This window comes from Eleutherodactylus coqui, chromosome 1 (assembly GCF_035609145.1).
Source record: "Eleutherodactylus coqui strain aEleCoq1 chromosome 1, aEleCoq1.hap1, whole genome shotgun sequence".
In the NCBI taxonomy this organism is placed as follows: Eukaryota; Metazoa; Chordata; class Amphibia; order Anura; family Eleutherodactylidae; genus Eleutherodactylus; species Eleutherodactylus coqui.
Window position 1 is genome coordinate 487138119 of NC_089837.1, and position 23087 is coordinate 487161205.

The following is a 23087-nucleotide window of genomic DNA, read 5'->3' on the forward strand; positions in this document are numbered from 1 at the left end:
TTTAGCGTAAACAGAAAACGCAGTGTGAACGCTGCTTAGCACAATGTCTTAACACTAGGTAAACTTGGCCCTGGGGTCCAGAAAGGATGGAGAGCACTCTGTATTGTAGTTGACTCTGTTAATGGGTCCTGCAAAAAAAGTGCACCTTCATTTATATTTTTTAAAACTATTTCCCATCGCCTGACGTATTGTACAGAATGCTGTAGCGCACAATACGTATACATTTTAAAAACAAACCGAAGACAATCCGCAAACAACTTACTCTTTGCAGATGCTTTAAAAAAAAAAAAGTATAATTTTTTTTTTCTTTTTAGTAAAAATGTGTACGTTTTTCAATTGATACTTTTTTTGTTCTTTTTACTGAAAACACATACTGCGAATAAGCTATACCTTGCAATACATCGTTACACCTTTGTGATGTATTTGTTAATGTTTACCGTAAACACAGCGTGAATGGGGCACCTTAGTATTTCACCATCTAGGGCACCTAAGAGAGATAAACCACCCAAACCACTGGGGGAGCACTGCATTGGATAACACTACCGCAGAATACCACCGGTAATGGGTAATGACCTTCTCTTATACTTCATGAACAGGTGAGCGGTGGCCGCCAGTAATAGCCGACGGATCAATCCAGAAGTCATTTATATATTTTTTTGATGCAGCTCGTTAGAAGGAGATAAATCTATCAGGATTAAAGAAATGATGGTCTGGGAACGGAGCGAAGCTTCCAGCCAGCGTGAGACAATAGACAGGAATGGATGAGTCAGAGAGAAGACAGCTTAATGTAATATATTCTTCTCAAGTATAAATATCAGCACACTTGGGTATTGTCTCAACACATTTTCTCAACAAGCCCAGTATGCCGGCGCTCACAACATGGATTTCACTGTTTAGCATATGAAAACAATATAGTCTCTAAGCAGGGGGCCGGCAAAGCGGAAATGTGGAAACTGTGTTCATTTTGGACTAGTGTTCGGGGAAAATGACCTTTTGTTGTGTTAGAGCAGATCTTGTAAGCTGATCACATTCACATCATATCAAACTGAGATGTCGGAGTCGATTTTCTTTATTTATTACATAGTACAGTTCGGGGTGACATTTTGGAGACGAAAGTTGTGTGGAATTTAGAAAAAGTATACATAGACATTCTTGCTTGATACCTGTAGCATTTTACACAGACATGCCAAAAGTCCTGGGATAGCAGTATGCAAATGAATGATGAAGGGGATGGTTTGGGAACGCCCACACCTGTATAGGTGCAAGCGTTTAACATACCTCGATTCACAATGATATGTATTTGGGGGACATCATAGAAGGCATTACCACCCAAAATGGACAGTGCATTGGTTGCCCATTGATACTTGATGATTGCAACCGGCAACCTTTGGCTAGAATTATGCAAACTCACTAGCGACTCTGGTAGAAATTACTTCCACATTCAATGCAGAAGGCCCCCCCACACACATCTTGCTTGGGATATGGAAGCAAAAGACCCACCAGAGTATCTTTGTATCGTACACAGCGACTCACCTAGGCTTTTGAGGTTGCTAACTGTTGACGTTGGAGGACTGGCAACTTTTGGCATGTTCCGATGAGTCACGGTACCAGTTGTTTCAGGCAGATTGTTGGATTCCTGCGTGGTGCAGACCCCATGAAGCTATTGACCCAAGTTGTTAACAAAGCAGTGTGTGGGCTGGTGATGGTTCCATACTGGTGTTGGGTGTTTTCTCATGGCATGAGTTGGGTCCACTGGTCTGCTTAAGCAGGTCATTGACCGGTGCCCACTACAAGCGACTGCTTGGTGATCATTTGCAGCCCATCATAAACTTGACGTAGCCCCAAAATGATGGGATATTCCAGCAGGAAAATGCAAAGTGTCATCAGTCCCAAGTAGTCCAGAATTTTTTCTAGGAGTTTCTACAAATGGTGTGGTCTGCAAATTCATCAGACACGAGCCCAATCAAGCAATTTATAGGATGTGGTGGTAATGTCCATTCACATCGGAGTTCCGCACCTACAAATACCATGGAGATGTGGGAGATATCAAGATGACATGACTCAATATCCCTCCAGATGTCTTCTGTCCACTTGTGGAATCAATCCAATGTCAAGTTGCTGCACTTTGTTGGGCTAGAGGAGCCCTACATGATTTTAGTTTCTGTCCCATGACTTTTGGCATATCAGTGTACGTAGTGAAGTCAGGTTGTAGACTATAATGACCTGAAAAGTCAAGAAGCTGGTACTGCACCGAATCATTGGCACGCTGACATGTTTCGGATCCTAACATCCTATAAGTTATTACATTTGAACAACCTCTTCTTGTTGGAATTGTCCTTGGATGATAAACTGATTAGTGAGTCCCGCTGCCGAGACCCCATTGAGAAGCTGTAATATGTAAAGCAATATGCAGCAGCACCACAGGAGAAGTAAAGTATTACACGGTTTACATTTATATTCCTGAGCTGTGCTTGTAATACACAGAAGTGACAAGTCACCCCGAGCAAAAGAGGCTCTAAAATACGTGATCCCAGAACTGCCCAAGTAGAGTGTTTGAAATTAGGTTTTTAGATCAGGCAGACTTTTTAATCCTATCTGATTGTAGGTCCAGTTAAAAAGTTTGAGGAACAAAATGCTTGAACTTCTCTGTATATTGGAGTGTGTGTTTTGTTGGGATTGGGGGTATCTTTCCTAATTCTTACGAATGAAGACCTTTTTATAAAAAAAAAATATTTTTTGAGCAAGACCACCTCATCAAAATGTTAAAAGGGGGCAAAAAAAAGTGTGCACCACTCGATATATGGGATCCTCCTAAGATATATATATCTTCATTGAAAAACTCAACGCCGGTGTGGGCTGAGCCTAAGTGATGAACGGAGGTCCAACCTCTGAAACCCCACTGATTTCAAGGACAAGATGCCACTCCTGACCGAGTTATGAGTGCGTACTACAACACAGATAAACTTACTGGTCTAGGGTGGCTGTGAGGGTAGGAAAATATGTCCAACCTATACTAGTGCTTTAATTTTTGGTTCTGGTGGAGGTCCCAACCGATCAGACCTTCAATGGCCCTTTACACAGGCTGACACAATCTCACACAGATATTTATATGAATGCTTATTTTACATAACTGTTGGCAGGTGTAAAGGGGGCTTTACACAACGATTATCGCTCAAAGGCCATCTTTTGATGATGATTATCGTTGCTTGTAAATGTCTGCGCATCGTGCACTTTTCGTCCATCGCTGAGTTCAGCTCAGCCTATACTCCGTTGTCTCTGATAAGAGGGACGGCACGCTGAGATCTCCGTGGGCAGCGCTGATAACATTCCTTCAGCTGCTGTCCCGCTGGAGAACAATAATGTTGTATTTAGAGAACAGACCACCCACTGTTCTCTAAATACATGCTAATGAAACTAGTTGGCTACTAATGGGCTGATTAGCCCATTAGTAGCTAATGCAAAATGATCGCTCAAAACTGTCAATGTCTGACAAATTTTGAGCGATCATTTGTGTGTATAAATGGGGCTTTAGGCTGCGCTGTCTGAGTCATGAAGTTCAATCAACCTGTGTAATGGCCGGGCAGACAAGCGCCAATCTCTTTGATCGGTTCTCATCTACTGGAGCAAATCGCTCCGTGTTAAAGGACCTTTACTATGGTGAAAAAAAAACATTTAAAGGAAACCTGTCATCAACTAAGTTATGGGGCCTGTAGTTTAGATAACTTGGAGTCCTGGCAGCCTCTCTTCATACTCACCCAGTCCCCTGTTTCTGCCATCATCCCTATATAGATGAATTGGAGTATTTGCACATAACCTTCAGATAAGAGTCCCACTCCTTATGCCTTATGTACCTGCTGACTTAACTGGGGAACACCACAGGAATAGGGGACCGTCTCAGTATGATAAGAGGTTCCCCGGACTCCACGTCACCTAAACTATATGCACCATGACTTAGTTTATGGTGCTTATAGTTGATGACACGTTCCCTTTAAGCCTTTTAATTTATGTCGGCTTGCAAGAGGTCTAGTCAACATGTCAATAAAGTTAATTGAATCAGAATTGCTGCTTTTAAAAGTGAATTTACAGATTAATTCTGAGTTCGTCTTAGAATCAAGTGTTTCATCAGATTTTGTCTGATGCGTGATTCGGGGTGAGATTTGGTCGGTAGCGGCTGGTCTGATGCCATGAGGATCTTGCAGTCCTGTCTACTCGTAATGTAATTATATTGCCAGTTCGGGGCTGCTTACTTATACCTAGAATGTTAGCGCTGAGACCATATAGACATGCATGTTATGTCACCGATCACACATCTGTGGTGTATACAGTATTGTAATTGTCGTCTTCACAGCTGCCTTGACCCTTTAGGCTCCTTACATGACCTATGCTACAGTTGCAGCGAGGGATCTTCACATGGCTCAGAAAGTAATTAATCCGGCAGATACTTTGCACGCTGAAGCGATTCTAATCATTGTTGAATTACTTTGGCCAAATTCATAATCCGAGCCGCCAATTGATTACATTAAAATAATTCAGCTTGCAAGTCATCGTATTACATGTTGCCAGAGAACATCAATAGGATGTTTCCGAACACATTTCCCTGTGGTGTGAGGTTACATCAAATCAGAACTTAACTATTTCTTATCAGACGTGTTTTTTTACTCTTCTGGTTTGTTCAGTAAATCACAGAAAGAACCAGGCCGTGGCTTACAACTTCTTGTCCTCCTGCATTTTCAAAACTGCAACTTTTAACATGTCCTAACAGCTGAAAAAAGACATAGGTCCATCAAGTTCAGCCTATTACCCCCCCCCCCCCCGCCCCCTCAATGTTGATCCAGAGGAAGGCAAAAAAAAAAACCCATTGAGGTAGAAGCCAATTTTCCGCACTTAGGGGTAAAATTCCTTCCTGAATCCAATCTGGCAATTGGAATAATCCCCGGATCCCTGACCCTTCTGACACAATTAGTGACTATAACATATAATATATCGCTCCAGAAAGGCATCCAGGCCCCTCTTGTACTCTTTTAGTGGGTTCACCATCATCACGTCCTCAGGCAGAGAGGTCCACACTCTCACTGCTCTTACAGTAAAGAACCCCCTCCTATGTCGGTGTAGAATCTGTTCTCCTCTAGAAGCAGAGGGCGCCCCTTTGTTACAGTCACAGGTGTAACCAATTTGATCTCAACATGTGAAGAGAACACTGTGCTACATTTAATTTGCCATTTCAATGGTTTTTCAATGGCTTTTAAGTTAAGATGACAATAGCTATTCAGTGGCAGAAGATAACGTGTCTCAGAAAGTTATCACAGTCAAGTTACATTTAGCTGCATTAGTAGGTGTTGCAGTTTTGCAAAGGCTGGAGAGACTTAAGCTGGTAACAGAAGAGTGTATTCTGGCCCCATTTATGCACCCATAATATGTACAGGGCTCCTGACCTGACTGCGGGTATCCTGACCCCGAACTACGAGCAATTCTAGTTATCTCTGATGCTCATATTTGGGGTAAGGAGACGCTGCAGCCGGGCTGGGACCCTCATCACAGTATGAATGCATCAATGGGGCTGGAATACGCTCGTCTGTCACCATCCTTTGCTGAAGAGGGAGTAAAGGGTGGGATTGAACCACTCTATGTCCATTCTGCTATGGGAGTCCAAAAACTGGGGGATGAGTAATTCTAGTGGTTGCTAATTGCAATGCTTCCATTTTTATTTTTACTAGTTTTACTTAATCTCCCCCTTCATCCTTACATAATTGATCATTCACTCATGAGTAACTTGTTTTCTGAAATGGTCAGGCATAGAGATGAGCGAGCATACTCGCTAAGGACAATTACTCGATCGAGCATTGCCCTTAGCGAGTACCTGCCCGCTCAGAAGAAAAGGTTCGGCTGACTGCGCAGGTGAGAGGTGAGTTGGGGGGGGGAGAGAGGGAGAGTGAGATCTCCACTCCGTTTCTCCCCGCCGCCGGCAGCCGAACCTTTTCTTGCGAGCGGGCAGGTACTCGCCAAGGGCAATGCTCGATCGAGTAATTGGCCTTAGCAAGTACGCTCGCTCATCACTAGTCAGGCATTCTAGAATGTCTTGCACCATGTAATCCTCCTCTTGTAGACAGATTGACAGAAAATGACCTGTTTCAATCACATTTTAATCTTAAAACTTTTTTTTTTTTACACCTTTTGGGTGGATTTTTTCCCGTGTCAATACATAAAAAATTTAATGTAATCATGCAGTATTGAAACTGACCACTGAGCCTCACAATGTTTTCAACAGTCATCTCATTAACACAGGCAAGATTACAATGACTCATTGACTTCTGTGGGAGAATATTGTGGACATGCTCTGTGACCTGTGCAGAGGTCATTGTGCAGGGAGGAAGTATTACTTTTCACCTTTTATATAAATAACCCAAGATTCATCATCACAGGCATCTGACACAGTTTGCCCGCTCTTGCGCAGGTTACAGAGCATCACCTTTGCACGAGTCTCAGAGCATGCCCACAACTTTCCCCCATAGAAGTCATTGTCATCTCCTGACTCCAATTTTTTCCTTATATGTAAAGCGTATCTCTGAATTTTCGTTAACCTCAGCTGAACAGGCAGGATGGCCGCCATAATCGTGGACAGAAAATTAATAGAACGGAATCTATAATCAGAAAGTGCAAACTGATTAGAAGTAAAAAAAAAAGAATGGGTCTCTCTCTGGTTTTAACAAGTAGCACAAAGTTTAGGTGATACATTCCCTGTAACAGAGGTTGCCAAGTCTGAGTAAACCCCCTAAATACATTCTGGTAATTGTACTACTATGAGTAGATCAGATAATAAAACATTTAGGAATAGCGCTTCTCATTGAAAACTAATTTTCACCCAAAGAGAATTGAGCCGTGCAGAAAGACCGGCTAAGCTGATTACTCCGAGTTCTCGTCAAGGTGGAGGAGACAAGAGGGGTCACATCACGGGTAATTTGGAGTATGAAGACGCCAGGATCAGCGAAATGGTGTCAAACAGAAGCACGGTACAGCATGATTAAAGGCATTAGGAGATCGAAATGGAATGATAGAAGGGAAGGGAACAAGAAAAAGTCGGAGAATCGTGTCAGAAACACGGATGTAAACGGTAGACCAGGAGACCTTATAGTGACCCTCCTGGGACAGGACAGGGAGGAGGGTATATTACCGGCAGTTGTTCCCTCGACGCCCCTCCTACTTACCAGTTCCATGCCCCGTTTTTGACTGCATTAGCTAGTTTGAAAATTGCTGCAATCCATTTGGACACACTGTTTACTGCTCTATGATTGGCTAGTGCTGAATCACATGAGCAGCTCTGGCCAATCGGAGAGCAGGTATAGTGCATTGGTAGTCTAACACTACCAAAGCACTGTGGGGGGAGATTACATAGTCTGAAAATTGCATCAGCCGTTTTGAACAGCTAAAAAGGGGTCCTGGAAGCGGCAGATCAGAAGGGCAGCAGGAAACAACAATTGCAATTACCCCCTCCTTTTCCGGTCCCGGTACAGAATTTTGTCCCGCGGAGGATCGCTTTAAGTCATTCCCACACGTTCATACCATCCTATATACACAAAATGAATTGTTTCTAATAAGTTTCCCAAAAGTACATTGAGGCGGCTTCTTGATAACCTTAAATTAGGATCCTAGATTGCTGCGAAGCGCGTCATTTGGCAAACGCATTTTACTGCAGAAATGAAAGGTTTTCTAGAAGGCAGTAAAAGTGGAAGGATGGTGCTACTTTTCTCTTCTTTCCATCAGATTACAGGAAGATTAGTTTGCAGCTTGGAGTCACAGTGAGAATTGGGTTAGCATGAAATTGCTGTACAATGAAATTCAGCAGTAGCAGCACAACCAGTATGGGGGCATCGGGTACCGGCTTTGGCATCTAGAAGATGAAAACTGACACTGTGTTCAAGGGGCCTTGTACATTAATGACTGTTGGTGCAGCAGCATCATGATAGATGGAATCAGAGCCTGGAAAAAGGCCCCTTTATACAGTGAAGATAATAGCACATGTCAGGACCTGTCAGCTTTATTTGCTTATTATATGTCACATAGAGCCCTTTGGTGAAAAGAATCGAACAAATCTTTGTGCTAAAAATATACACCAACAATATGTCAGAATGGAGGAAGAAGTGATTAAACTTCAACCAGTTTCCTTTTCTTTAAAGTCGACCCAATTTTGGTGCTGCATCATTTTATTATATCTGTGTCGCAGTTACAGCTTCAAATCCCCATCTTCCCTTCACATAGCCACTCTAGCGAAATTCCAGCCCCCCTCACCTAATTGTCACACTGTGGAGGTCTCCGGTGTATATTGCACATATTTCCATACAGTGCTGCCTCCTGTCTGAGATTCATTCCTGCGTTCTCCTTTACTATTCTGTGCTATCAATCCCATGATGCATCAGTAAAACAGCACATGAACAGCTAGAGCCTGTACCATCTCTACCTTCTGGAAGGACACCATAATTACCATCAGTATTTTATATTCATTTAAACTAGTTGCAGACCATAATTCAGTCAGGAGGATGGGCTATAGAGATGAGCACGCGTTAAGGCAAAATACTCGAGCGTGTATTGCCATTTTCAAGTACATGCCCGTTCGTGAGAAAAGATTCGCGGGCCGGCAGGGGTGAGCGGTGAGTTGCGGGAGTGAGCATGGGGGAGAGAGAGAGAGATCTCCCCCCAGTTCCTCCCCGCTCTCCCCCGTCGCCCCCCACCGGACCCCGAATCTTTTGGCATGAGCGGGCATGTACTCGAAAATGGCAATACTCGCTTGAGTATTTTGCCTTAACGAGTACGCTCGCTCATCACTAATGGGCTACGGTCTCCTTCATTGTAACTGTGTGAAAGTGGTCTCTAGTAATCAGCAGTAATTGTCATGGGAGTTTGTACCCCCACTGTAAGCAGCTTGTGTGGTACAGGCCATAACACAAGAATTATGCTGACTGAAAAATGGATTTCTTGAGAGAACATAAAGCCAAGTAATTCCCATGTGGTCACATGACCCACCTTATGAGGACGACTCTAGGAAGTTTTAGAGAGAAAGGAAGTTTCCGTAACTCGGGGAGATACTAAGACAGTGTAGCAAGCTGTGCCACACTTACTGTAGCTGCCATTCACTTCAATGAAAGCTTTGGAAACAGCGTTGCACTAAACACTCGTCTTTCTGACAGGTCATCGTAACCGAACAACCAGATTTTCCCATTTCGGACATGAAACACCAAGATTGAAAATACCCCTTTTAAATATTAAAATACCTATTGACTTCAAACACCACCAGGAAGTCCTTGGGAAGACAAGTCCGTGATTTAGTTATATAGAAGCTGCACTGTTAAGCTCCCTACGAATTTCAGTCCAGATGTCAACCTAGATGCCAATTGTCAGACAGCTTGTAGGAGGTACGGAGCGGCAGGTTTTCTCAACAGACACATAGTTTGCACAGTCAGGAGAAAGACTAAGCCGGACCTGAGGGTGTCGGAAGACAGTTAGCATTTCAGGAGACTGTTGTTGGGTTGGCGCTGACTAGTTTGAGATACGAAGTCCAAGTTGTCTGACAATGTGCATACTTAACTCCCTGCAAGAAAGTACGGACTTGACCCTGTTGGGTACCCGGGGTCACAGTCCCCCAGATACCCAACAAGTAACCGCTTCGAGAGTTGATAGCAGGCTGTGCAAAATACAATCTCATCACAGGTCTTGGCAATGACAGGTGAATACTAGTTCTAGGATCGGTGTGAAAAGATCAGGCGTGGAGTCAGGACACAGAATAATCGGGTCAAATGAGGTCAGGAAGCCAGGTCAAAATAATACCTTCTAGAAAGCAAGGGATCAATCAGCTGGAAGACCCTCTGAGGATGTTTGGAAGCCAAATCAAATAGGGTGAATCATAGAAAATGTCAACTGAAAAATACCCTAGAGCTGTTTAGTAAGAAGAAAGGCAGTGGAGTATTGGAGCAGCTTCCTTCGGAGGTCCGGTGGCTGGAGCCGCATGGTGAGAGCAGAGAAGAGGTGTGGCGTTCCTCTGGTAATGGAGCTCCATGACTCCAAGCAGGACAACATGGCTAGTGATGGTTAACATCTAGGAGTAACCTTCTGAGCAGTTATACAGGGGGAATTGGCAAGCATTGTGTGAGCTTAATAGGAGCTGTACTCTATACAGAGCGGGGAGATTTTGGGAGACCCTCACTTGGATGATCAGGTGTTTTATTTTATAATGTTTGTCTTCCAACATATGTTGCACCTATAAACATGATTGGCCATTCACTAATTGGCTTGCTATTTTTCTCAATTTCTTTTTCATATAGGTGTATTTGTGCCTTCCCAACCATGTTTCGCTCACAGAGGGACACTGCCAGATCGTTCCTCTACAACACTGCACCGCAGCCACGCTGCTGGATGAGGACATATGGAGTGAAATTCAGGTGATCTATTCTTGATTTCTGTCGCCGGCTTCAGATTAAGACTGAGTGTAGTTATTTGGTGTCGCGCACCACCCCCAGGCTCTGCACTTGGCAGAATCACGGAACCGGTTTTGCTTGCAGTGTTCCTTTAACCCTTTCCAATCCACTGCCTGACCTCTAAAGACAATATGATTTAGGGCTGTGCAGCACTGATGTTGGAAGATGTCCCTTGGGGTTCTCTTACTGCATATTGCCAGCCTCTCTGCTGTCGGAGCCTATCCAACGTGTCGCCTCATGCAGTACAGGCTTTAGCCAGCAGATAGCGCCGTTGTATAACGGAAGAAAAAGAGTAAGCCCCCTAGGACAACCAGGATACAAATTGGATTGGAAAGGGTTAAAGGGAACCTGATACATCCCCACTGTACCATAAATTAAGATATGGTGGTGTTAGGGGATGAGTCGGGCGCTGTATTTATTTTATACTCACGCGCTCCCCACAATCCAGTGCGGTCAACTGAGGAAGTCAGCGTCTGGCACGAAAATCTGACTCTTTTCAGAGTCCCATGCACGCCCTCTCTTATACAAGTCTATGGGAGAGAGAGGACATTGGACTTTGAAGAGAGTCAGATTTTCGTGCTGCACGCTGACTTCCATGGCTCACCATGCTAGATCATAGGAGCAGGGTTGTATAAAAAATAGACCCAGATCCCTGTCCCCTCCCCTAACAGCATCATAACTTAGTTTATGGTGCTGTGGTGATGTGACGGGTTTCCTGTAAAGGCTATGGACATCTTTTGGAGGGCAAATTTTTTTTTTTTACTTAAATTAATGTATTTTGGGCTGACAATCATTTTTGCAGTAGGGTTTTATTAAAAATTTCTCACCGTTTTGTCTTCTACACCTTCCACATATTACTGTATATAGAAGCTGCAGTCTCAGTCTAGATAGATCTGTCAGTGAGGCTGGACTGACAGTTTGCTTTATAGCCCTTTAGTCCTTCTTTCCAGCTCATTACCAGCTAATTTATAAGCACCACAAAGATATAAACTTTGTTGTGGTCTTAAATTGGCTAATAAGATGCAGGAGAGGAGAGAACAGGGGGAAACGTAGCTGTCAATCCAGCTTCACTGACAGATCTCCTGCTGAGACGGATTGCGGTTTCTATATACGGTGATATGTAGAAACTGCGGAATACAAACCGTGCAAAATTTTTAATCAAGCCCTATTGCAAAAATGATTGTTATTCCAAAATACATGCATTTGAGTAAAATAAATACATAAATGTTCCCCAGAAGGCGTCCATAGCCTTTAAGATGAGGGTGAACCGATAGAGTAAGAAGCGGCACTTCTCAAATTCTCTTATTTCTATGCTTCCGCTAAGAGTTCAGCATATACCGACAGAGATAGATGCGCGGAGTCCTGTATGTCATCTAAACCACTCTACAAAATGAGAAAAGTTCAGTACAACCTGACAAGGACATCACTTTTTTATAGTTTCATAGCAACTTTTACGCCCTCTTGCTTATTTTAGGAATGTGTAAAATGTTTATTTTTTCTGTACCCGGAATGTTAAGCATTTAGCGGCATCGACTCCCACATGCGGTGTGTGTGATCCTTATTTATCTTTTTATTACCTGATAACTTTTATTAGTGTTACTATGTTCCAGTATATACAATTACACCCACATTAATCCCTTCTCGGCTGGTGAAGTAGGTGGTCTTAAAGGGGTTGTCCCGCGCCGAAACGGGTTTTTTTTTTTTTCAATAGCCCCCCCGTTCGGCGCGAGACAAACCCGATGCAGAGATAAAAAAAAAAACCAGATAGTACTTACCCGAATCCCCGCGCTCCGGTGACTTCTTACTTACCTTGCGAAGATGGCCGCCGGGATCTTCACCCACGGTGGACCGCAGGTCTTCTGTGTGTTCCATTGCCGATTCCAGCCTCCTGATTGGCTGGAATCGGCACACGTGACGGGGCAGAGCTACGCAATGACGCGTAGAAGGGGGCGGAGCCAGAACTCCGCTGCTGCCGAGACCCAAGAGAAGGGAGAAGACCGGACTGCGCAAGCGCGTCTAATCGGGCGATTAAACGCTGAAAATTAGACGGCACCATGGAGACGGGGACTCTAGCAACGGAACAGGTAAGTGAATAACTTCTACATGGCTCATAATTAATGCACGATGTACATTACAAAGTGCATTAATATGGCCATACAGAAGTGTATACCCCAACTTTGTTTCGCGGGACAACCCCTTTAAGTGGTGGCAGATTTAGCCAATTGCTTGTGCCCCTTGTTTCCTCGATGGCAGCTGTAGATGGGACTCTCAGGAGCAACCTGCATTAAATGGCCGTATTATTTGGACACGAATGACTGTTTTATTAGGGATGGCAGTATTATGTGGGAGATGGTATGACAGTGTTATGTGGGCACTATATGGTAGTTATCCGTGTGCCCAGTGCCACATCTCCCACAACAAGCACACAGTCTAATGTCCTGACCCTTCTTCTCCTTTCTGTAAGTCACTCTTCAGTCATTGCCTTATTCTTCATATTTCTCCACTACTATTTTTCCTACTAGTACCCAAAGTAATCTTCATGTTGTTCCATATTTCCATCTATATTTGTCCGTAACTCCTAAATAGGGATGAGCGAGTATACTCACTAAGGCACTACTCGCTCGAGTAATGTGCCTTAGCCGAGTATCTCCCCGCTCGTCTCTAAAGATTCGGGGGCCGCCGCAGCTGACAGGTGAGTTGCGGCGGGGAGCAGGGAAGAGCGGGCGGGAGAGAGGGAGAGAGAGATCTCCCCTCCGTTCCTCCCCGCTCTCCCCCGCAGCTCCCCGCCCCGCGGCGGCACCCGAATCTTTCGGGACGAGCGGGGAGATACTCGGCTAAGGCACATTACTCGAGCGAGTAGTGCCTTAGCGAGTATACTCGCTCATCCCTACTCCTAAACCTTTAATAAAAACTTGCTCCGGGGTAGGTAATGGCATAAGAAATATTAAAATGCCTAATACCCACCCTTCAGCTGGGTCACCTGTCTAGTGCCGCTAACCCATTCCTTTCCTCTCCGGTTCCCGCTGAAACAGGAAATGATGACATCACATGGAATGCTCATTGGCTGCAGCATACATGTGAGGAGTGAGCATGATGTCATCGCTTCCAGGTTGGCGGCACTAGACCAGCAGCACAGTAGAAGTATGAGCAATGGTCATTTTATATTTTTTTACCATTACCTGTGCTTGGGCAAGTTTATTTTAAAGATTGGAAAACCATTTTAAACACCTGCATTTTTTTTTTCTTGTTTTTGCTTTCTCCACTAGAGGGCTCCACTTGTTTAACTTCATATTTTTACTTCTAGATGTTCCGTAAAACACTGGTCAAGATGTTTGCCGATAAAGGACTAGACTGTATCTTTCTCGAAACAAACATAAACCTAAAAAAGCGTTTCCATCTGGTCTATGAATGTATTCCTCTGCCAAAGGAAGTGGGAGATATGGCACCCATTTATTTCAAGGTTCGTAAACTTGAATGTTTTTACTAGTAAAGGAGCTAGAAAAGACCCAATAAATTATAGCAACTAATAGGTAGGATTGGTGTACCCATTAGCATATGTTTATATCACATTCATTGACAAAACAATAATACAAACTAAATACCCTGTTTCCCCCAAAATAAGACAGTGTCTTATATTAATTTTTGCTCCAATAGATTTCACTTTTTTACATGTATATCTGCCTGGACACTGTGTCTTTTTTTATTAACTGTAACTAGAGTTCAATTTTAGAGTAGGGCTTATACTTCAAACATCCTCAAAAATCCTGAAAAAGCATTCAGCATCCTCAAAAAAAAAAAAAAATCTTGCTAGGTCTTATTTTTGGAGTGGGTCTTATTTTCAGGGAAACGGGGGTATTGGAGTTTGGGACCAAATAGTCAAAACAAGGGCTCAACCAAAATCCTCAAAATTTACCCCCTATTAGAAGGTAAAACTTAACTTTTAATCATACACTTAAAAGCCATTAAATAGGGACCCTACCTATTAATTACCTACCTAAACTGGGTAACCGCCCTGAGAAGGGAGACCTCCTTCCCGAACCTCTTCCTGAAAGATCCTACGCTGATGATGACAAAGGGAGGGTGAAAGATGATTGTTAATTGGAAAGGGAAAAAAAAGATTATAGTGTTTTTCTTTCTCACATTACTTCGCTCCATTTGACAAATATGCCACGAAAAATTTGCAACGAAGGCCACGCCCGATGCCATACAGTGGCGTGTGTCATTCACGGGGGTAAATGAAAAGGTATATGATGTTTAACATATACTTTTGTTAATGGATACTGTTTTATGTAGTAAGAGGGTCAATGCTGGCATGTACCGACCAGGGGGAGGCCAAAAATACGTTCCATAGTAGAGCCCTGTGGATACCAGAAGCTTGTACGCTGGAATCGTCATGTGAAAAGGGCCTCAGGGTGGGGTGAAAAGAGAAGAACAGTATATACAAACGGGCCCTCTTGACCAGTCAGCAGGACAGAGGAAAGAGTCATGTGTTTCCACAGATTCATTCAAAGTATATTTGATAAGGTGGTTTCCAAAGTAACTTACAAAATACGTTAGGCCAAGACATACGTCCATCTAATTCAGCCAATGTTGATCCAGAGGAAGGCAAATAGAACCCAATGAAGTAGAAGCCAATTTTTAGTGGTTATCTTTTGCTGATTTAGAAAAAAAAAATCTGAAAAATTATACTAGACTTAATAAATGTAATTAAAAAAGCCATTTTTAAGCATAATTTATTTATTTTTTTCACAGAACCAATTTTAGGTTTTCCTGGGCACACCGATGTCATTTTTAGACAGTCTAAGGGCGTATTCCCACAAGTGTATATCGGCCGGCATTTTCACGGCCAGCTGATATACGCTTCCATCCAAGCTGTCCCGCTTCCCTCGCCCTCACTGTCTCTCTGCCTCTCTCCTCCACTCCGGTGTTTGCAATGGGAGGGGGCAGAACCGGGTCCCACCTACTCTCATTGCTAGCTATGGACAAGGGGCGGTGAAGGGGGCAGGAGCTTAGCTCTGGCCCCCGTTCTGCCCACTTTCATTGCAAACCACTCTGAGGGGAGGACAGAAGCAGAAAGCCGGTGAGTGGGAGGGACAGCGTATATCGGCCCGGCGTGAAAACTCGGCCGATGTACGCACGTCTGAATAAACCCTAAGACCAATCAGACCAATCCCATTGACTTATGCTAATTTTTTTTTTCTTTTCTACACTGGGCAAAATAGGGGAGAGAGATCTCCCTCTCCCTCTCCCTCCCGCATGCTGCTTGGGCGAGTACACAGTTACTCGATAACACTGCTACTCGATCGAGTAGCAGCCTTAAACAAGCATGCTCGCTCATCTCTAATAAGGACCCTTTTATGCTCCTCCAGTATAACCAGCATTGATTGTCAAATGACTTGTAGATTGGTGCTCGTTATTGCTACTCATATGCCCGATCATCGGTCCATGTAAAGAGGGTTTATTCTGCAGTGTAAACCAGACACAACCTAGATAGCAGTGTGAACAGTGTGTCTCGTCCCGTACGACAAGTATAATTCTTTATTTCCTGTCCCTTAGTTTTTGCCTTAATTTTTTAGTCTTCTGCTTCAAATAGACTTTTTCCTGTAGAAATAATAATTGAATATATTCCGCTCCATTTCTGCATAATGAAACTTGCAGTTTTCAGTATAAAAAAAGTTTCTTTCCCCATACAGACCTTCAGGAGTAAATTGAAGTCTTGTAACAAGCCGGGTAAAGATCACATCTTTTCAATCAGGCGACCGCTCCGTGTATGGAAGGATTTCCTGCACATCTCGTAAAAACTCATTATCCCAGATTTAGGGGAGGTTATTGCAGACATAAATCACACCTCAACGTATCGAGCAGCAAAGGTGAAGTACATTGCAAATAGAACTCGGAAGAAGCAATTGCCACCGGGTGTCCGGGAACACATCCACCGAGATGACACTGGGCCCGGGCGAGATTTCATTAGGCAAAAACCAGCCGGCATAACATCTGCTTTTGACACTCGCTGACCTCCGGGGCGGCTCTTCTATTTTATAGACTTCGTATGACATGATGGCGTATGTTCCAATCTATCTGGTAGTATCAGCAGTACTTACCATTTTAAAGCACAACTGCAGTCATCACATGGTGGGTAGAGGCCTTGATGACGGCGATAAAAAGGCATGAGAAAAGGATAAAGCTAAAATCTATTAAAGGGATTGCCTGGTTTATAAAACCTATTTTCATATATCATATTATGGCAGGCCCACATTTTAAATATCTCCCTCACTGGAGGACTCGTTATGTCCATGTATGACCCATTGTTTTTACTGTGCACACTCTGTAATACTCCATTTCTCCTGTGGTGGCACTGCAGGGGAATTGAACACTTGTTGCTACGGTAGATTCCCCCAGAATTCTAGCTGATTGCTGTGATTCCCAATAGTGGGATAAATTAGGATTGACCTATTTTGGGAATACTTCCTACAAAACAGGATTGTAAAAAGTAGACAACCCCTTTTATATTTATGCGTTAAGTGATGGCTCATTTTCAGCTTCCATTTTCAAATTGTTCCATAGTGGGCGGAGCTTAGTTACAGCTTGATTTTATTATGGAAATGTATCAGATGTATTTTTTTATTTTATTTAGATTCCATGATTTATCAGTTCTTTATTTTTATTTTTTTTACTTTCCCCAATGTGGGAGGAGCTTAATTGGGACGTGAGTTGGCACCAGTCTTCTGTGCAGGGAAAGATATGGTTAAGGGCTAAGGGTGCTTTTACAGGTAACTATTTATTGTTCGCACAAGCGAACGATGTCAGAATTAGCTCATTCGGTCTTGCAGCTTGTTTATACAGGCAGATAAGTCCTTCAGTTCGCTGTCCCAGTCAATGAGAACGACTGAACGATCAGTGTTTAAACCAAACGATTAGCGAACGAGCCAACGATAAGCGAATGAGTTATTGTTCTTCATTCGATCATTGGCTGCGTTTACAATTATTCAAATTTGAATGACGAGTGATTGGTTGAGTGATATAATTGTTCTGTCTAAATGCGGCCTTAGTTCTGCCTCACATACGAACGCGGCAAAGCTCCGTGATTTAAATCGCGGCTAGAGATGAGCGAGCACGCTCCTTTAAGGCTGCTGCTCGATCGAGCATCGGTCTTGTTAAGTAACTGATTACTAGACCGAGCACCATTCGGGGGGGAGGGAAGAGTGAGAGAGATCTCCCTCTCCCCCGCTCCCCACTGCTGCCCCCTGCCAACCCCCCCCCCCCCCCCCCCGCCCCCCGCATGGTGCTCGGTCTAGTAATCAGTTGCTCAACAAGACCGATGGTCGATCAAGCAGCAGCCCTAAACGAGTGTGCTTGCTCATCTGTAATCGCGGCGCTTTGCCGCATTTTACTTTAGTTTTCGGCCGCAGCACTGCTCATCATTAATGAGGTATGCTTAAACCAGTGTTCCCCAACTCCAGACCTCAGGGACCACCAACAGGTCATGTTTTCAGGATTTCCTCAGTATTGCGCAGGTGATGTAAGTATTGTCAGTGCCTCAGACATTGCCACAGGTGTTCCTACTATAGGAGATCCTGAAAACATGACCTGTTGGCGGTCCCTGAGGACTGGAGTTGGGGGCCCCTGTGCTAAAGGCCCCAAAATAGAACAGACTCCGCTTGAAAATCGCGGCGCCGGGATCGAGCGGCTGTCCGAGAGGCTCCATTGAAAAAAATGTGAGCCTCAGACAGCTAAACTCTCTGAAAAATAATTGCCTATGTGTGGGGAAGGCCTATCATTGGCCTGTTTAGGATTACAGCAAGAAGCTGCTACAATGTAGAAACCAATCTGTAACGGGGAATGCAGTGTAGTTGGAGGGGATAGACAGTTTTTCATGTTTGATTGGAGTTTTCCTTAAAGCCAATAAATTTTTCCTGTCTTTTTGGCATAGAAAGCGATTATGGAATCTGACGAGGAATGGTCCATGAATAAGAAGCTGATAGACCTGTCTGCAAAGGATGTGCGACGATCTGTAAGTAGCTTTTGGTTTTACTCATCGCTGTCTGGCTATGGGCTCGTTGACATCAGCGTCGGAGGTTGTGTTCGGAGACTCCATGCACTAAAATACAAAGCAATGCGGCACTATTACAGGGGTTGTCCCGCGAAATCAAGTGGGGTTATACACTTCTGTATGGCCATATTAATGCACTTTGTAATATACATCATGCATTAATTATGAGCCATACAGAAGTTATTCACTTACCTGCTCCGTTGCTGGCGTCCCCGTCGCCATGGAGCCGTCTAATTTCAGCGTCTAATCGTCCGATTAGACACGCTTGTGCAGTCCGGTCTTCTCCCTTCTGAATGGGGCCGCTCGTGCCGGAGAGCTGCTCCTCGTAGCTCCGCCCCGTCACGTGTGCCGATTCCAGCCAATCAGGAGGCTGGAATCGGCAATGGAACGCACAGAGCCCACGGTGCACCATGGGAGAAGACCTGCGGTCCACCGTGGGTGAAGATCCCGGCGGCCATCTTCGCAAGGTAAGTAAGAAGTCACCGGAGCGCGGGGATTCGGGTAAGTACTATCCGGTTTGTTTTTTTTTAAACCCCCGTTTCGGCGCGGGACAACCCCTTTAAATCCTATTATAATCTCTGGGATCTGTTTGGCACCATTGGATTCCATCATCGGCCAGTGGATTATCTTTTCCTGCTCCCATAATGGAGCTTGAAGACACATCCCGAGATGTAGATGTGAACACTGTGAGATCCCGGAGGACATCCTTACGTTGTTGTGCTGTAATTCCATGATCTGAATGTCGTCATGTAGGGGAATAGCGCCGCTACGTCTACTTGTGTGTCTCGTATTGTAATTTATGGGCAGCAGTAATAAATATGCACCGCGTGCTCTAATTTTTAGCACATTAATTATGCCGGGAGCGAGAATCATTTCAGTGAATTTTCTTCTGTCCCAAGAGTGAGTGAATAGTTTCTCAAAAGATTGACTGCGAGTCTCTGAGCGTGTGAATACTTAATATGCAGTATATGTCACAGATCTCTCTGAATTTATCTCGCATCCCATACAATATCTCTCAGTTATCTAGATATCATTTACTTATCATTTTTCTATCGTTAATCTAATATCGATCCGGCTAATCTTGGATTTATCAATCTTGTCTGGGCTGTATCAACACTGGTTGAAAGTGGAAATGTTCCATCCAGGAAGAATTGGTGGAATTTCATGAAGCATGGGAGATATGTAGAGTCATAGCCCGGATCAGTGATAGCAAATTGGAGAGAATCAACCAAAAGTTTATAACTGTTCGGTGCAGGTTTCAGTAAGACGTTTGCCCACCATGAGCACCTATACACTCTTGGATCCTCGCAGGAGATGAATCAATAAGTGTTCACAAAACTTGTTGGGGTCTCTCCATGACTTGTGCGGTCAGTCGTTGTACAGTTTGTGGTGGGTGGCCATGTGTGACACAATGCATCTACCTATAGTGTCCCAGACATGTTCTATTGGGGATAAATCCAGGGACCATGCAGGCCAGTCCATGGTTGTGACTCCTTGCAAGATGTGTCTTATGATGGCTGCAATATGTAGATGGGCATTATCCTGTTGGAAGATACCATTTTGGATGGCGGTCATGAAGGGTAAGAGAACAGGGTACACCACTCTTCTAGCTGTTTTGCTGCAGGAAGCAGACAGCGCCATACATTGTTTCTTGCCCTGTATTGGAATATACCTGCGTGGCAACATGAGTAATGCATTAGTATCTTTATTTTACTTCAATCTGCTGCCATCCCAGGATATCGCCCCATATAGTGTTCTTGCACCGTATGCTTATTGGCTGTAGACCGACCGATGGGCTGTCCACCTCTGCTGCGGTCTGGGCTCTCTCCCCTGTCTTGTTGAGTGGCGTCTGCTATCACCTTCAAAATGTTTGCGCCGCGCTGAGTAATTGGGCACCTGCATGGTGACTTCATCTTGGACCGGGATGATGTCATGTGCCATTGTTAGTGCGGCACAATCGCTTTGAAGGTGGAATGCATGATGTCTCCAGTAGGCCGAGTTCGAGAATTAGAAACGGGGGGTGGGGTGGGGGGGAAGAGAGCCCGGACTGCTGGCAGCGGTGGACCACCCATCAGACGATCCAGACCTAATTAGCAAACTGAGGGGAAACCCTTTCTGGGACGATATCTCAGGATGGCAATCAGATTGAAACAAAATAAGGGTACCACTATTGTCGCACATGTGAAATTATATTCCATTACTAGGCAAAAATAGGGTGACAGGCTTCCTATAATAGAACTCAGTCTGTAGTACCATCTTGGGCCACTGCACAATGTATGGCGCTGTCTGCTTCCTGTAGCCAAACAGCTAGAAGTGGGACAACCTCTTTTAATATGTCATCACTCTTATCTCATATTGATCTAGGCATGGATCATAGGCTGAACAGAAGTCTGTCTTCAGCCTTCCATACCAGGTTACTATGTCAGATCACTCTTATCTCGGATCCCTCTATTGTTTATCCTGTTATCTAATCTCTCTAATATCGATCCTCTGTCTTTTATCCAATAGCTAGCTATCGTTAATCTAATGTTACTCTGTCTCAGGCCGAGCTCACACGAACATGTTTGCCGGTGTGCAACACACGAGTACGCAGCTAGTAAGACATAACATGCGCACTTGCCGCCAATCCCCATACACTATGTTGGCGTAATATTTACCAAGATCATGCATGCTGCAGTTTTTGTTGCGCGGCTTCTTCGAGCGACATAGTTAAAGTCTGCGTGATTTTGCTACTTATCACGCACCAGGTAATACACGGTGAGTATACGGCCTTACATCCCCTGTACGCTGTCAAGTCATGCAGTGACTGAAGCTAGCATGCTATATATTTTTTCTGGCTGAGGCCGCTCGTTCCGCTTCTATTTCCTACCAGACATGATTGCTATCCTACTTTTGAGATTTACCTCTAATTCCAGTTTGTATGAAATTTGCCGCGCGAAGATTAATTCTCTCCCCTGTTCGTCTGATGAGATTATATCAGATCTGAACAGATTAAGGTAGTTTTTCCGTAATGTTATCCATCATCTACATAGGCCAGTGTGTGATCGGCCTATAATGCCGCGACATTCATCTGCCGCCGGCCTCGCCTCATGCACTCGTGCCCGTTAGACGTCTTCTATGGAGGTCGAGCTGTCTGCAGCTTTCCTTCTGACGACAGATCTCATACTATGTCTGTCTGGAGCATCATGGGCTCTCGGTGACATTTTGAATGTCAGATTTAATGTCATCGCCTCCCGAAGACAGAGTTTTATACTTTAGTCTATTTCCCACTTGTTGCTTAGTAATATTTTGTAAGTAGGTTGGAAGTTTATCGCTCTTTTATCTCTCTTGACACATTTTACACTCTAAAAAGTAACTACTAAGTTGCTGTTAAAGGGTTTTTCCAGATGGCTGTCCTCAGGTTAGGTCATCAATAGCTAATTGGCAGAAGTCCACTACCTAGGACCCTAGCCAATCAGCTATTTGCTGGGCCATTGGAGGAGGAAGCAGATAGCGCCGTACATTGTTTCTGCAATACCATGTTGGGCCACTGCACAATGTATCTATCTGCTCCCTACTCTGTATCCGTGTCCCAGCGAACAGCCGATCCGCTGTGGTCCATGGCAGTGGACCACCACCATTGAGTTATTGATGACCCAGGATTGGTCATAAAGTTTTCAGAGCTGGAAAACACTTTTTTTTGTCTATTGTTGTTCAGTTGCTATACATGTTATGTGTACAGTACCCTACCAAAAGTAATGGGACACCTGAGCAAAAATCAAAAGTAGCATTTATTACATTTTAGTCATTTAGTATCCTAATGACATTGGATACTCTCCATGGCATACTTTCTACTAACGTCTGGTACACTTCAGCTGGTATCTCCCCTCCATTCATCCTAAAAACATCAGGCAAGTACTTTCAAAGAAAATGCATGGGCCCCTCCCCGATGGTGCAGAGAGCGTGGTTATTGGACAGTCCAGCCATGGAAGATGTTCTATGGAGCGATGAATTACGCTACTCCATCTTCAAAGCACAAGGATGTACCTGAATGTGGAGGATCCTGGGGAATGCTTTTTGGCTGAGTGTGTTGCGCCAAAAGTTGGGTGCTGCTGAGGTTCGGTTACGTCTGGATGTTTTATGTTGGATGGTCTCGGTCTGTTGGTTGTAGTGGCTAGAACCATGAATACGGAGGTGTACCATGACATTCTAGACAATAATGTGGCAATATTCTGGAAATGGTCAGCAGTACTTCCAGCAAGGCAACGGGTCTTGTCACAAATCCAACATTGTTTTTCATGTTGGTTTGAGGATATGGGTGTTCCACGATTTGGACTGGCTTCCCGACCTGAACCCTACTGAATATTTCTGGCACGAATTGCAACGTCAGGACCGGAAATACGAACAGCATCCATCTTCTTTGGGAGAACTCACCAGACATTTGCAGGGTGATTGGAGGGAAATACCATCTGAAGTGTATCAGTTGTTAGTGGAAAATATGCTACAGACAGTGTCCGATGCCATTAGGGCCAAAGGATTACTACGGTATATGAAAATATATACTACTTTTGATTCTTGCTCAGGTGTCCGATTAC

At 44.2% G+C, this 23087-nt stretch overlaps 1 protein-coding gene across 1 annotated transcript in view; it reads left to right on the forward strand.

Moving 5' to 3' along the window:
• CWF19L2 (CWF19 like cell cycle control factor 2) overlaps positions 1 to 23087 on the forward strand; it is a 149417-nt gene that overhangs the window by 117306 nt on the left and 9024 nt on the right. The window contains exons 14-16 of the mRNA XM_066586248.1: positions 10311 to 10427; positions 13768 to 13923; positions 18394 to 18474. Of these exons, the coding sequence (XP_066442345.1) occupies positions 10311 to 10427; positions 13768 to 13923; positions 18394 to 18474 (354 nt within the window). The remainder of the gene's footprint in view (positions 1 to 10310; positions 10428 to 13767; positions 13924 to 18393; positions 18475 to 23087) is intronic.